This window comes from Ascaphus truei, chromosome 13 (genome assembly GCF_040206685.1).
Source record: "Ascaphus truei isolate aAscTru1 chromosome 13, aAscTru1.hap1, whole genome shotgun sequence".
NCBI lineage: Eukaryota > Metazoa > Chordata > Amphibia > Anura > Ascaphidae > Ascaphus > Ascaphus truei.
Window position 1 is genome coordinate 12,892,167 of NC_134495.1, and position 15,775 is coordinate 12,907,941.

The window sequence follows — 15,775 nt, forward strand, 5'->3', positions numbered from 1 at the left end:
GCACTGACAGCTCTGCCCCTCATACCCCCCCCCCCACTGACATCTCTGCCCCTCATACCTCTCCAGCACTGACAAATCTGCCCCTCATACCTCCCCAGCACTGACAACTCTGCCCCTCATACCCCCACTGACAGCTCTGCCCCTCATACCTCCCCAGCACTGACAACTCTGCCCCTCATACCCCCACTGACAGCTCTGCCCCTCATACCCCCCACTGACAGCTCTGCCACTCAATCGCCCCCCACTGACATCTCTGCCCCTCATACCTCTCCAGCACTGACAAATCTGCCCCTCATACCTCCCCAGCACTGACAACTCTGCCCATCATACCCCCACTGACAGCTCTGCCCCTCATACCTCCCCAGCACTGACAACTCTGCCCCTCATACCCCCACTGACAGCTCTGCCCCTCATACCTCCCCAGCACTGACAACTCTGCCCCTCATACCCCCACTGACAGCTCTGCCCCTCATACCCCCCACTGACAGCTCTGCCCCTCAATCGCCCCCCACTGACAGCTCTGCCCCTCATACCCCTCCCCCCCCACTGACAGCTCTGCCCCTCATACCCCCCACACTGACAGCTCTGCCCCTCATACCCCCCCCAGACAGCTATGCCCCTCATACTCCCCCCCCCCCCACACTGACAGTTCTGCCCCTCATACCCCCCTCAACTGACAGCTCTGCCCCTCATACCCCCCCCCCTCCCACTGAAAGCTCTGCCCCTCATACCCCCCCTCAACTGACAGCTCTGCCCCTCATACCCCCCCACTGACAGCTCTGCCCCTCATACCGCTCCCCCCGGTACCTGTCACCCCGCCTCGGGTCCCCCTGGACCGGGTCACCGCCGCCCCCCAGCGCCGGGCCGAGCTCAGACAGAGCGCCGCCATGTAGGAGAGGACCCCGGGACTGCCCGAGCAGCGCCTGTTAGGAGAGAGACACCCGGAGCGGGCGCTGTGTGGCCTCCCCCACACCCTGTGTTCTTACCTCATATTTACTGTATATTCAATATACACATACTGTGCCACAGGCCCTGTGTCATGTGAGCTTAGCAACAGCTTGTGTGTTTTATATATACACACACACACACACACACACACACACACACACACACACACACACACACACACACACACACACACACTGTGCCACAGGTCCTGTGTCATGTGAGCTTAGCAAAAGCATGTGTATTATGTATACACATACACACACACACACACACACACACACACACACACACACACATACTGTGCCACAGGTCCTGTGTCATGTGAGCTTAGCAAAAGCATGTGTGTTATGTATACACACACACACATACATACATATAAACATACTGTACCACAGGTCCTGTGTCATGTGAGCTTAGCAACAGCATGTGTGTTATATATACACACACATATATAAATAAATATATATATATATATATATATATATATATATATATATATATATATATATATATACACACACACACACATACTGTGCCACAGGTCCTGTGTCATGTGAGCTTAGCAAAAGCATGTGTGTTATGTATACACACACACACACACACACACATACATACATATAAACATACTGTACCACAGGTCCTGTGTCATGTGAGCTTAGCAACAGCATGTGTGTTATATATACACACACATATATAAATATATATATATATATATATATATATATATATATATATATAAATATATATATATATATATATATATATATATATATATATATATATATATATATATATATATATATATATACACACACACACACACATATACAGTATATATACACACACGTGTGTGTATGTAAGTATATACATGTACATGTGTGTGTGTGTGTGTGTGTGTGTGTGTATGTGTGTAACACTTGATGAATTGTTAAAGAAATTAGATTGGGAAGAAAAAGGAATCAAAATAAACGGTGAATATTTCAGTAACCTACGATTTGCAGATGACATTGATATTTTTGCCACATGTCCAGCAGACCTCCAGTAACAAATCGGAGAGAACTCGCCGAAGCAAGTAACAATGTGGGCCTACATATGAATCTCAGCGAGACCAAAGTAATGTTCAACAAATGTGTCAAGTCTGCAAAGATTGGAATAAATGGAATAGGACTAGAAGAAGGTGAAGACTATGGGGCCTATGCAGTAACTTGCGAGAAGGCTGAATTTGGCTGTTTTATTGCGAGATTGGCATGTAGTATGCAGTTGATGGCGGTATGTGTGCGAGTTAACTGAAAAACGGCATATGCAATTGTTACCGGATATCAAGCGCCGGCGGGGTGGCGAGAATGGCTATTTCGCCATATTAAGTAGCACGCAGAATTCAGTAGATGCCGAGTAAGATCTCGGGGGTGCGCGGGAGAAACTCCTTGCGAGAAAAGCGCCAAAAAGCTGCGGCAATACAAGAAGGCACCAAAAAGCAGGCGAGAGCCGAAAATTTCAGCTGCTAGTGACATTGTTGTGTCATTGTACTGTTGCTGCTGGCAGCGCAGCTTCAATTGAATTACATGTCATTCAGAACCTGTTACATGTGTTGTTTATAATAAAATACATTATTAATGTTAGCCAAAGGTGTCTGTCTTGTGAATGACAAGAAGCAGGTATGTTCCTAAAACTATCTATTGGGGGACAGCGCTGTGAAAGCCTTGCTAATGTCACTAGCAGCAAGAAACACACTGCTGTGAGTAACAGAATGTAAGGTCAAACTATCATGAGGTGATTTTTTCATGTTCAAAAGTTGCCGCCAAATTCTCCTTCAATACAGATACATGACGTCATCCCCCTCTTGCTGCATGCACGGGTTACAGTACACACAGCAACTCACTGAAATGTAAGCTTTGCAACATAGTCCAACACACAGACACAAATGTACATGAGATGTCACAAGTCACATGCACACATGTATCACCTCTTCACGTGTCAAAGAACAGAAGACACAACTGTAGCACTGCACCAGGTATGTTTCTAAAAGTATCTAATTAGGGACAGCAGTAAAAGGGTTGCTAATGTCAGTAACAGCAAGACAGTCACTACCGTGAGTAACTGAATGCTTTAAGCAAGAAGGAGGATTTTTTATTTATGTGCAGAGGTTGACGCCACATTCAAGTGAAATACGGATACATGCAGTCATCCGCCACTGACTGCAGGAACGCGGAGCGCTGCGCCTTGTACTCGCAACATGTGCAACTCACCAATTTCCCTCACAATCGCCATTTACTGCAGTTAGCGGCAAATTCCCGGCAAACACAGGAGATTTAAGCGCGCTGCCGACACACACATATCGCAAATTGCTGCATAGGCCCCCATGTCTACCTTGGCTGGCAAATAACAATGGATGGGCACATTTTGAATGAAATCAATAGGAGAATGAAGATGGGGATGGAGGCATTTGGAAGAAACAAGACCATATTTCAAGGGAATCTTCCACTGTGGCTCGAGGAAAGTTTTCGACCAGTATATTCTACCTATGCTCACGTACGAATGTGAAACTTTGACCCTAAATACGAAGATAATTGAGAAGCTTCAGACAATGCAAAGGAGTAGGATGAGATGTATGCTGGGTAATACCCAAGGAGACTGGAAATTGGATGAACGGGTTCGAAACCAAACAAAAGTCTTTGACATCATCACAAGGATGAAGAAATTAAAATGGTGGTGGGCCAGACATATCACAAGAAGAAATGATCATCGTTGGACAAAGATGATACTCAGCTGGATTCCAAGAGAGATTAAAAATACCAAGACGACGACCAAAAGTAATATGGGAGAATGAAATCAAAAAATTTGTTGGAGCAACGTGGAGGAGAGGTTTGCAACCACAGTACTTGGAAGATCCTTAGGGAGGCTTCATCCAGCAGTGGGGAGGCAAGGGCTGAAGCTGATGATATACACACATACATTATATATATACACATGCATGTAATCTGTCATTAAAACAAGATTTGGATTGAGAAACTTGATGCATAATATCGCAAGGGGCTAAATGACGAGGAAAATGACAGATGCTACTTGTTTTAATACCTCCGTTCTGTTTGTTGATTTAGGTTTGTGAAAGAATTATCGACAGGGGGGCTATACAGAAGAAAGAGACTCTGGGATTACTGGTCATCCATTTGGTCTCTTCGGATTTATGTGGACGTGTGATAAGTGTTTGTGGGTAAAGATGAGTTTTCGCTGACGATATAAATTCCAAGGCTGTGCCTGTGGCTTAACCCCAGAATTATAGCGATACAATTTATCAGTACCCTGGCGCACTTTGTTATTGTACCATTTCTGTACGAAAGAATGTATGAGTGGGCAAGGTTTGCTCTGAGACTATTTCAGGATATCATGTGCTTCCTGCCCCACTGACAGCTCTGCCCCTCATACCGTCCCCCCCAGTATGCGGCCTGCTCCCCCCGATACCAGTCACCCTGCATCAGGTCCCCCTGACCCGGGTTACCGCCACCCCCCCAGCGCCGGGCCGAGCTCAGACAGAGCGCCGCCATGTAGGAGAGGACCCCGGGACTGCCCGAGCAGCGCCTGTCAGGAGAGAGATACCAGGAGTGGGCGCTGTGTGACCCCACCCTGTGTACTTAACCTAATATATACTATTTATTCTATATACAAATACTATAATACAGGTCCTGCGTTATATGAGCTTAGCAACAGCATGTTTTTTATATATAGATATACACACATATATAATAAAAAAGGAATAGACGATACCGTTCTGTGGCTAACAAAATGCTTTTATTTGTGCAAGCTTCCGAGATACACTGATCTCTTCTTCCAGCGGTGTTACAATGGATAAAGCAAGCAAGGGTTTACTTAAAAACAGTGCATATTGGAATGTATCTGTGACTAGAGCCTATCCATCCCCCCTGTGCAGTATGTGATTTGTGACTTAAGGTGTTAAATGGTCCCTGAATGTTAGTGATATAAGCTCGGCTGACACAGTACAGATACCTCTACATCTATATCCACACAATGTATGTACATGTGTGTGTGTGTGTGTATATTGTGACATAGTCCAAAGATGTTAGGCAGCTTTCTGCCCCGTTTTAGGTCAGAAAGTGCAGGAATAGTTAAAAATGATCCATTCCACAGCTTCACATTAACTCAGGCTGCTGGATGGAAAATCCAGACCACAGATTACAATGGGTCTAGTTCTCCCTCACCTGCTCTTCTAATCACTTGCACAGGTATTTAGAACAGAGAGGTTTGCATTTCAGTCTCTCTGCTTAGAGCCTGGGGGCTGGGGGTGTCGCTGCTCCCCGGAATCCAGTTCGGGGTGGACGGCCCCTCCAAGTATCACAGTACCAGAGGATTTGCCTGGACACTTGGGACCGAGTTCCCACCACGAACAAATAAGACAAATAAATATGTATTGCTGTTTCTAAAAGACTATGCTGTATCTAGTGACCCTAAATGAGAGGGCATTGTTTTAAGCTGGGGAACCAGGTTAGTTGGCCCAGCAGCAGTTAGAGGTTGATTATGATGTGTAGTTAGATCCCTGAAAGGGATAGGATTTTGTTTATATAATTTGGTTTCTTGTTACTTGAAATAACAGTGTGGGAAATACTATGACACTGATATAAGTGAACCGCTGAATGAAAATGTCTGAGTGCCTCTAACCTACACATGTTAAAGCTGCAGTACCTTACTTGGATGAAAATAAAGCAGGCAGAAGCCTGAGTTAAGCAACGTAATACTTTGCATGTTCCTGTTTGTAGTATAATTAACCCTAGAAGACTGTGTCGGGAAGAACCCAGACAGATGTCAGCGCTACAAAAGAGGGGCGTTTGTCACAATATATATATACAGCTCAACCCAGTTATAGCACGATTCGCTATAACGCGGATCCGCTTATAACGCGGTTTGAGCGTGGACCCCGAATAATAAAAAAAAAAAATTCCCACACACACTGCACACACTCAGCACACTGCACACACTGACAACACACTGCACACACTCAGCACACTGCAAACACAGCACACTACACACACTCACAGCACACTGCACACGCACACAGCACCAGCACACACAGCACACTCTCACAGCACGCACACAGCCCCCCCTCCCTCCCTACCTTAGGTGTCAGCTGCTGGGGCATCGTGGGGGTGCTGGATCGGGAAGTGCGGGGCTGGGGGGGGGGATCGATGTGGAGCTTCTGGGGCATCATGGGGCTGCTGGATCGGAGCGGGGCTGGGGGGGGGTGCGGGGCTGGGGGGATCGTGAGGGGATCGATGTGGAGCTGCTGGGGGAAGTGAGGCTGTGAGGGGAATGCTGGGGGAAGTACGGTGGCTGCTTGGGGACGTGTAGGGCTGCCGGCGCCTCACTCCACCTCTTTCCCCCTCCTCCCGATCGGGCGCGGTGGCCATTTTAAAAAAAACTGCACGGATGCTTTCATGCCATGGAATGAGAAGAAAGACAAACAAGACAAATCATAGCGTAACACTGCTGGGTAATGACAGTCTAAGCTATAACACAGAACATTAAACAAACTCCTAGTGACAAAGCTAAAACGTATTTATTAAAATACATATAATGAACTATGCCATTAACATTGGCATTGCGTCTCACGTCTCTCGCGTTAGGCGCCGCCGGAAGCGGGCAGGTAGGCGGGCTGGAATCCTCCAGTGAATCCCTCTGCTGTCTACAATCAGCTACCACTCTACGCGTTTCACCGTAATGGTTTCATCTCCTGAAACGGGCGCAGCCTATTAGCGTATCTGCGGAAGCAGACATACAACTTGGCGGGGATATTATCCCAATCTGCTTGATTTGATTTGCAGAATGTGAGTGCAAATGTTTATATTGATTTTATGCATAAAAGTTGGAACAGCCTGCACTATGTTTTGTGTCTCTCTTTCACACTACTAAGGTCCCATCATATCGATTCAAGGGTGATTTGGATGTTTACAATTTTCACAAAGATACCTTTACATACACGAATCCTTTGAGAAATCTGTAAGTTGAAATCTCATTGGGCTACTTTGTTCTAAGAACCATACCACTTGAACAGACATATTTGCACTATATGCTTGTGTTTGCTCTTTTTTTATTTCTACCTGCGCCCCCCAGTATCCAGATACCTGACATCTCTTGGATTGAAGAAAAACAATCTACACGAAGGGTTGAAGCTGCATTTATTATTATTTTCTATTGTGTCACATTCACTGATGCTTTCACATTGATACACTGTTACAATTATTCACATGCACTTATTGAAGTCACTATAATTTGATTTAAGCGCCACTCTTTAACTATTTGTTTGCACAATAGAAGTTCCAAGGCTGTGCCTGTGATAACGATACAATTTGTCAGTACCCTGACGCACTTTGTTATTGTACTATTTCTGTATGAAAGAATGTATGAGTGGGCAAGGTTTGCTCTGAGACTATTTCAGAATATCATGTGTTTCCTAAAGAGATTAAAACTTAACTTCGGTAAAAACAACAATAATGGGAATGAGGTATTTTATGCTAACCAAGCTCTAATAAAGCATATGCAGAGTTTTTAGATTGTAATAGGGCAGTGCCGCCTTATTTTCTGTAACCACAGGCTATAAATACTGGGGTTGGTATTACCCCATCCCAGATCACGCTGAAGCCGCTTGCTAATGTGTCATCTGCTTGTGCACATTAAAGATTCCTTGATACTCACCGAACCCGTCTGCAGTTCTTGGTGCCCCTTGGGAGAAGGCTGCGTTCACAGGTTTTAACCGAAAAATACAAGAAAAACAACACGACTGATCATCCTGCGCTGAAGCAGTTTCAGCTCCTGAGTTCGGCAACAGGTAGGAGACAAAGATAACACAAGGGGATTATGGAAACACAAAAATAGTGCACCGATACACACCAAATTCAAATGTGTATCCATTTTTTCATTGTTAACCCTGACAAACACTTAATTATTTTTTTAATAAGATGAAAACCGTTGTTGTTTGCAAATTTACATAGATAAGAGCAAACACGGGTTCTTAGATATTGAGTAGTTTATTGCCTTACAGCATAGAGTATGATCATACATGAAAGTCAATCAGAGACTCTGCATGGGGAGGTCCCAAGCAGGCTTTATATACACTTATCATTTTCATTGTCTAACATAGGTTACTTGGCAGAATATAATGACTACTCCCTATTCTAAACCTATCATATTAAAGGTCACTAAAATAATTACAAACTGGGTTAATCCAGCTCAATACAACAACAAGGTATGACAAGGTACATTTTATCTCATTATTCTGTATAACTGAAGAATTGGTACTTCTGGGCGTTGAGCCATAGGCCTGGCCTTGAGAGTCTACTGCTAGCGAAACTCATACTTGCAACAAGAACATTCTTTCCAACAGAAATGAATTCAGGAACACAGCATGAAGAAATGGTTTCTGAATACTGCTAATAACTCATCTCCAGAGACCGCCCCAGTCCATTGCCAGAGGGTATAGAAAAAATATAATCTTTATTCCAAACAAATCAACGTTTCACTGATAAAGGTGCACAGACGCAAACCTGTTATGGTGCCTTAGTTCAGCATTTAGAAGTCAGTGATAAACAGTCAAAATATCATAGCGACTTGCTGGGCGAAACTCATGACGTGTTTATTATTATTAATGCAGGTGGTGGATATCAACACAATTCTCCTGTGTATCTGCGGTGGTCTCATTCTCGACTCTGCTCATCGCTCTTCACGTTCGGTGAAGTGCCACGGCAAAGATTTATTGACACCAGAGTGTAGATATCCTCAGAAATTACATCATGTCTGAGACCTTGGAGCAGAGGATCTTGGAGTTCGTGCTGCAGAACGCAGTGCGCGGCAGCCCCCAGAGTGTGGTGGACATGATCGATAAATACTGCAGCACGAAGGAATGGGCCATGAACGTGGGGGACGAGAAAGGTAACGGCGGGGGGCTCCAGGGGTGCGCTCTGCGGCCGTCAAATGCAGGTGTAGCCCGGGTTATTGTAATGGAGGGCATGTTGGGCTATTCTGTGCTATCGCTGGATGTTGGGGTATATGTTGTGATATTGAATCCCGATATGCAGCGTTATCAGTGAGTGTGATCAAGCTGGCTACATCTGTACTAGATCTAAATCATGGGCGGCCAACTCCAGTCCTCAAGGGCTACCAAAAGGTCAGGTACTTAGGATATCCCTGCTTCAGCACAGGTGGCTCAATCAGTCCAAGCTTCAGCACAGGTGGTGCAATCAGTCCCTGCTTCTAGTACAGGTGGCACAGGTTTCGACTGAGCCACTGATTGAGCCACCTGTGCTGAAGCTGGGACTCCCTACTTCCGTAGATACGTAGCTCCGTAGTAGGTGCCGGTAGCCGCTCGGCTAGGTGGGGAGCGCGCCCTGCGGGCCAATAGGAAACCGTGACGTCACTGGCGTGGCTTCCTATTGGCCAACACGGCGCGGGAGCTTTAAAAAGCAGAGGGATGCCTGCACCCCCTCCGGAGGTAAGTAGCTCTGGAAGTAAGGGGACCCCGCAGCTGAAATGAACACGGTTCAGCTGCGGAGACCCCCTGCTTCAATTCTATGTAAAAACATAACAACAATAAAACAATCTATGTCTTGGATTGCTCCGTATTGGCAAAAATCCGAAAACTCCTCTGCATATTACATTACGCCAACAGGGAGGTCTTGTTGTTGCTTGGGCGGCATTAAGTGGGCATTGTGATTATAGTCATCAGATTTAATCCACAGCACAGGTTAAGGGGTTAGAGTAATCTTGAGACAATTGTCTAGTGGTATGGAATACTTAAAGGGGCCAATATTCCCTGAAGGAAAGGAGTAAGGGGGTAAAAACCCACTTCTCAGGACCTCATCGGGATGATCGCTGGATCTCTATTGAACCACAAAGATAGTGTAATGTCCAATGAAGATTTCTACTCGCATCACTGGAGTGTCCCCTTCCTATGCTTGCCATGAAGCGTGCTGCTACTGGTAGAAAGTCAAGATCAGCATCCAGAGAGATGTAGCGCACAGCCAAGAGAGTGGGTCAAAATAGGTTTAAAAAAAAACAATCTTTATTCGTCCAATAAGAAATGGAGGTGTAGAAACCTTGATAAAGTGCAACAGCAGGAAACATGTAGGAGGTTTCTACACCTCCGTTTCTTAATGGACGAATAAAGCTTGATTTTTTTTTTAACCTATTTTGACCCACTCTCTTGGCTGTGCGCTACATCTCTCTGGATGCTGACATTTACAAAGTCACATCCCCTTTCCCTTCTGGAACGCATCACCTTTTTTGAGCCCTGCTCTCTCTAGCAGTGAACCAATTGAATCTAGTGCCTCCCTTGTCACATGCAGCAGAGGAACCAAGATGCATTTAGTGAACCCCAGAGCCGAATCTTCAGCGATAGGTTGCAGGAGAACGGATCGATCGGCAACTTAGCTAATCACTTGTCAGTGTGTAGATTGTATTGATGCACACATTGAATGAATATATATATATTTTTGAAAAACAACAGCTTGACCTGCAGCTTTTTGCAAACACATTTGTAAATGGGCACAAACAGCACATATACTGTCCCGGCAAGCTTTATTCTAAAGCTTGCCGTGTGCATAGCTGGCTAGCCGCGGGTCTGTTCCCCGTTGAAAACGGAGTTTCCTGCGCGGCGGCCGCTTCTATTGAAAGCGCCAGAGGCGTGGGAAAACCGGCCGAAGACAGCCGGGGCGTCGCCCGCAGCTTTTTTTAAACTGCGGCGGCAGCCGCATTAGATTTAAACTGGCCGCCACTGTAAATGCTCACCAGGGATTGACACTGATGCACGGTACTTCATTTTCAGGCCTGATCATGGATTTTGTACTGAAAGAGACCGACCCGTCAGTATTACTGGAGATGGGCACGTACTGCGGATATTCTGCTGTCCGGATAGCTCGGCTCCTGAAGCCTGGAGCTCGCTTCTTCACCGTGGAGATGGACCCAGCTCACATTGCAGTGGCCAAGCAGATATTTGAATATGCTGGAGTTCAGGATAAGGTGTATATATATATATATCATCCCTAAAGACAGAAATGCCCAGTGCTATATCCAAAGTGACAATTATACAGTACAATAATTCAGGGCTAATATTCTCATGAGTAAGGGTCATTTAGTTAAACCCTTTGGCCAAAGCGATATAAGCCTGCAGCCACGTCACGGCATGACCAGTATGCAGCCACGTCACTGCATGACCAGTATGCAGCCACGTCACGGCATGACCAGTATGCAGCCACGTCACGGCATGACCAGTATGCAGCCACGTCACGGCATGACCAGTATGCAGCCACGTCACGGCATGACCAGTATGCAGCCACGTCACGGCATGACCAGTATGCAGCCACGTCACGGCATGACCAGTATGCAGCCACGTCACGGCCAATTTGCAGGTCCTAACAATATCTGGTAAAATCCTCATTTACCTCTGCGGAGAATGACCACAGCGGGTCTGTCGTACACAGGAACATGAAAAAAAAACTGCTAATTGGAAAGTGGGGAGGGGTGAGGAGCTTAAACCCTGTTCTTTCATGTTCCTGTGAATGACAGACCTGCTGTGGTCATTCTCAGCAGAGGTAAATGAGGATGTTACCAGGTAGTGTTAGGACCTGCATACTAGTCATGCCGTGACGTGGCTGCATACTGGTCACGCCGTGATGTGGCTGCATACTGGTCACGCCGTGATGTGGCTGCATACTGGTCATGCCGTGACGTGGCTGCATACTGGTCATGCCTTGACGTGGCTGCATACTGGTCATGCCGTGACGTGGCTGCAGGCTTATAATGCTCTGGCCAAAGGATTTAACTAAATGATTATATCGCTGCTGTAACATTCCTGGTAGTTAAGCTTCTTAGTAGCAGCGAGATGTGAAAATGATACAATGATGCCATTAGACCGCAGCAAAGAAACCCAGCCCTACCCCGAGGTCACGACATTGCTGGGTGTTTTATGGCATTCAACATTTAAGCTTTTTCCCTGTCTGTTGGGTTGTATCACTGGCTCCCACTTCTAACTGCCACTTGTTGCATTGTATGTATGAATGTAAGTATTTATATAGCGCCATTAATGCACACAGCGCTTCACAGCAGTAATAAACGTGACAATCATATAAATAACAAATAATACAAATTACACATGATGGGAAAAAGCGCTTCAGACATAAAACTAACATTTAGGAAAAGGAGTCCCTGCCCCGAAGAGCTTACAATCTAATTGGTAGGTAGGAAGAACGTACAGAGACAGTAGGGGGGCGTTCTGGTAAGTGTGTCTGCAGGGGGCCACGGGTTTAAACACAGTATGAGGTGTATAGTATCAGCCACGGAGCTACTCGTGTGCTGCGTTAAGGAGGTGTGGTTTAAGGCGGAGAGAGAGGGTGCTAGTCGAGTATTGAGGTGTAGGGAATTCTTTTTATTCTTCCGAAACGAAAACTGTGCACCTCTGTGCTGTGTCCTTCACCTCCCGTTCAATCGCGGAGGTATTAAAAGGTGCAGCGAGACATCAACGCAGGGACAGCCTTCAATAACCCAGTGCAATGCCGTCCCTTTCCAGGTACAGCTCCTGGAAGGCACCACAGGTGAAATAATCCCCCAGTTGAAAAATAAATATAAAGTGGACACTTTGGATTTCGTGTTTTTGGATCACTGGAAAGAAGAATATACCCCAGACACCAAACTCTTGGAGGTGAGTCGCCATCTTTTGTCAGACCTGTTCCCCCGCCCCTCCCGTTGTCTCCGTGGCTTCAGGTATAGGTTGGTAACCGTATAATGCCGCCTATTTACCTTTCTAGGTACATGTGTGGAAGTATAATGTTGTATAACTATGAGAAAAGCCATGTTTTGTGTTGCAGTGTATTATGGGTAACAGTGAAGTTGTAGACTAGACATATAAAAGAAGTTTTTTTTTTTTCTCTGAACGTTTGTCACCTTATAAGAGCTAACCCGGTGGCCCCTCCAGTTCTTATCTGCTCATTGTCTCTTTGTAGAGTTAGGCCCGGGCCATGGTTCCTTCGCCCACGCGGAGGGCCGTGCGGCTGTGTGATGTCACCCACGTGAATCGTGGTGCGGTTTTTTTTTTGTCCATGGTAGATGCGCCGTGGGGTGTGTGTCTAGGGGCGCTCATTGGGGGAACCACTCACGTGACCTGCCTGTCGCGCCGAGAAATCAGTTTCAACTGATTTCTCGCGCAACGCGCACCCCCTCCTGACACCTCCTGCGCGGTCTGCGGCAGCATGGACGAAGCTTAAGGCCGCGCTTATAGTGCCGGCGACGGAGATGGCGACGCTGACTTCACTGAAAAAATTTAATTGACTTCCAGCGATCAAGCTGTCGGGTCGCTCCTACTATAAGCGCACGCTTAGCGCGGCTTAAGGCGTGAGATATACAGCTGCTAGCCTTGAAGGGGGAAGATGAGATTTTCAGGCAGCAAAATCTTTTCTTTATTTTTAGTCTGCTAAGATATATTAAAGTAATAACCAATAATGACATATAAAATGATGCATGCCGCCCCCCTTTTGGGGTATAAGTAAGGCTGTTTTGGAACATCTGATCAGTGCTGTTTGTGTAAGTCAGACAGCAATGTCAGATTCGTATTGAATGCTCTCTTGCCAGCGCCTGCTGCAGTAACGTTTCTCAACTGATTGCTTTTGTCTAAATAATAAGTGTCACCTGAGTTTTTCCACGACACGTGTCACCAGTGTTATTGCAACCCGCATCGCGCTGCAGCAGGGCACACACAACGCATCCATTGTTCTGAATCAGCCGGTGTGCGAGAAGGAGGCGGGGCTATTGCGCTATTTCTTTCATAGGAGCACGACGCGGCTTGCAGTAACGGCTACACCTGTATGTAACCCTAAAGTGAATTGTGCAGCTTGTCCCATACACCGGTCTTTTAACGTAAGGTGCGTCACCGTCCTGCTATGTGACACGCGCGTCTCTAGTGCGCAGGATTCCTTCACGTTAGGAGCGCAAAGTCCAGTTCTCCTACTAGGATTTGGTTACAGATGCTGATCACACAAGGAATTCATTCTAACCAAGGGGAGTGCAACTTCCGTCCTCAAGGGCCATCAACAGGTCAGGTTTTAAGGATATCACAGCTTCGGCACAAGTGGTGAAGTCGAAGACTGAGCTACCTGTGCTGAAGCAGGGATATCTTGAAAACCTGACCTGATGGTGGTCCTTGAGGATGGGTATTGCACTCCCCTGTTCTAACCCCATATAACGGAATATAAGTCCGTGTCTCGGTCTGAAAGTAAGCCGGTCTGCCCCGTGTATCCAATGAACCAGTGTAAAAAAGCAGCCAATCATGGTGACTATTCAGCTTTTCAATGAACTGTTTTATGTGTGAAGTTTCTTTGAGTGACACTCGGTGGTGTGAAATAAGGGGGTCTTTGAGTTTTGCACAACTAAGCTACCTGCCCTGATTTGTACTCTGCCTAACCCCCTCTTCCTCTGCAGAGCTGCGGCTTGCTTAGAAAGGGCTCCGTGTTACTTGCCGACAATGTGATCGAGCCGGGAGCTCCAGATTTCCTTGAGTACGTCCGCACCTGCGGCCGATACGACTGCACCAATTACCTGTCTCACCTGGAGTACACGGACAGAGAGGATGCCCTGGAAAAGGCTGTGTTCAAGGGCTAAATGTGTCATTTTTTTGTTCTATTAATACCTTCGCTGCCTGTGTTGCCCAGATTTTCTGGCAGTGAAAGGGTGGATAGGTATACAATAACCTCTTGCAATATAGTGATTTGAAGGTGATGTATTTATCCTGTCTCTGGTCTATTACTATACAAATTGACTTTTTTTTTTTTTAACGTTTGCTGCTTTTTAATAACAATGAAATAAAACTGCATAATCTAAGCAAAAGTCTATGATATACTTATTGATTTAACAGAATTAGTCAGAAAGGTAAAACCCTATGAAAAGTATTCAATCGCAATATAATGCAGGGGCACAGGGATCAAATACTGTAAATCCTTTCCTGGACCCTGGAGGGGAGTTTCCCAAATTTAGGGATTTAGTTTACTAAGGGGCGCTAAACCATATAGCACCTTCAGGGGCCATTCAAGCAAATGGGCTGTAAGGTGTCTTATGACTAACCACTGTTTAGTGAACAAGGCCCATAATGTTGTGCATACATTAGCTGAGGAACACTGCTCATTTGCATGTCATTTCCCAGAATCCCTGGCTGCCGTGGAAGCAGTGTATGCTAAGAGCTAATGGGGAAGGGCAGGTCTGAGGCGTGTGAGTTTGTGCTCACACGTGGGGATTTCTATTTGCTGTAAAATAATACAGAAAACATAAGCCTTTTATATAATGCCAACTCTGCCTGAATGAGACCAGGATTACAATAGTGTCCCAGCATTTGCAGCTGTACAATGTGGCAGGTTCTCGTCAGGCTGGTATAGAGGTCACTGCAGCTCACATACCACTGACCCTCGGTCTGAGCTCACGTTGTACAAGTCTGTAACACGCCGCGCAGCACCTTCTTCCCCATCAAGACTTTGGGGATTTGGCAGATAAAAAAAATGTCTTAAGTTCAAAATTTATTTTTTAACTAATTCATCTATCATTATCAGTGACTGTGTGCTCGAAACTAGGTTTCCTGTTCTTGTGTATATCACCCCTCCCCTCACTGCGATATCCCCCCTCCCCTCACTGTTATATCCCCCCTCCCCTCACTGTGATATCCCCCTCCCCTCAGCTCACTGAGGTATCCCCCCTCCCCTCACTGCGATATCCCCCCTCCCCTCACTGCAATATCCCCTCTCCCATCAGCTCACTGCGATGTCCCCCCTCCCCTCACTGCGATATCCCC

General features: G+C 46.1%; 2 protein-coding genes across 3 annotated transcripts in view; one reads left to right on the plus strand and one right to left on the minus strand.

Annotated features, from left to right (window-relative positions):
* The window catches only part of TXNRD2 (thioredoxin reductase 2), a 54,943-nt gene extending 53,884 nt beyond the window's left edge, over window positions 1–1,059 (minus strand). Inside the window, exon 1 of one of the 2 annotated variants that reach the window (XM_075568564.1) lies at window positions 987–1,059. Coding sequence is in view for 1 of the 2 variants with exons in the window: in XM_075568563.1 (XP_075424678.1) it covers window positions 808–889 (82 nt within the window). In the remaining variant the exon portion in view is untranslated. Of the gene's footprint in view, window positions 1–807; window positions 962–986 lie in introns of those variants that run through there. The other variant, XM_075568563.1, reaches the window with a different exon arrangement.
* Window positions 1,060–7,568: 6,509 nt separating this feature from the next.
* On the plus strand, window positions 7,569–14,802 carry LOC142464913 (catechol O-methyltransferase-like). The gene is made up of 5 exons (XM_075568572.1): window positions 7,569–7,783; window positions 8,606–8,883; window positions 10,775–10,968; window positions 12,515–12,646; window positions 14,419–14,802. Exons 2-5 carry the CDS (start codon window positions 8,745–8,747, stop codon window positions 14,596–14,598), a joined length of 645 nt encoding a protein of 214 aa, XP_075424687.1. The 5' UTR covers window positions 7,569–7,783; window positions 8,606–8,744; the 3' UTR covers window positions 14,599–14,802.
* Window positions 14,803–15,775: the final 973 nt, after the last annotated feature.

Excerpts from the sequence above, each read along its gene's own strand:
- LOC142464913 (XM_075568572.1), top strand. The coding sequence starts at position 8,745 with ATGTCTGAGACCTTGGAGCAGAGGATCTTGGAGTTCGTGCTGCAGAAC. Across the intron at positions 8,884-10,774 it reads GAACGTGGGGGACGAGAAAG|GCCTGATCATGGATTTTGTA; the intron begins GTAACGGCGGGG and ends CTTCATTTTCAG. Across the intron at positions 10,969-12,514 it reads ATGCTGGAGTTCAGGATAAG|GTACAGCTCCTGGAAGGCAC; the intron begins GTGTATATATAT and ends GTCCCTTTCCAG.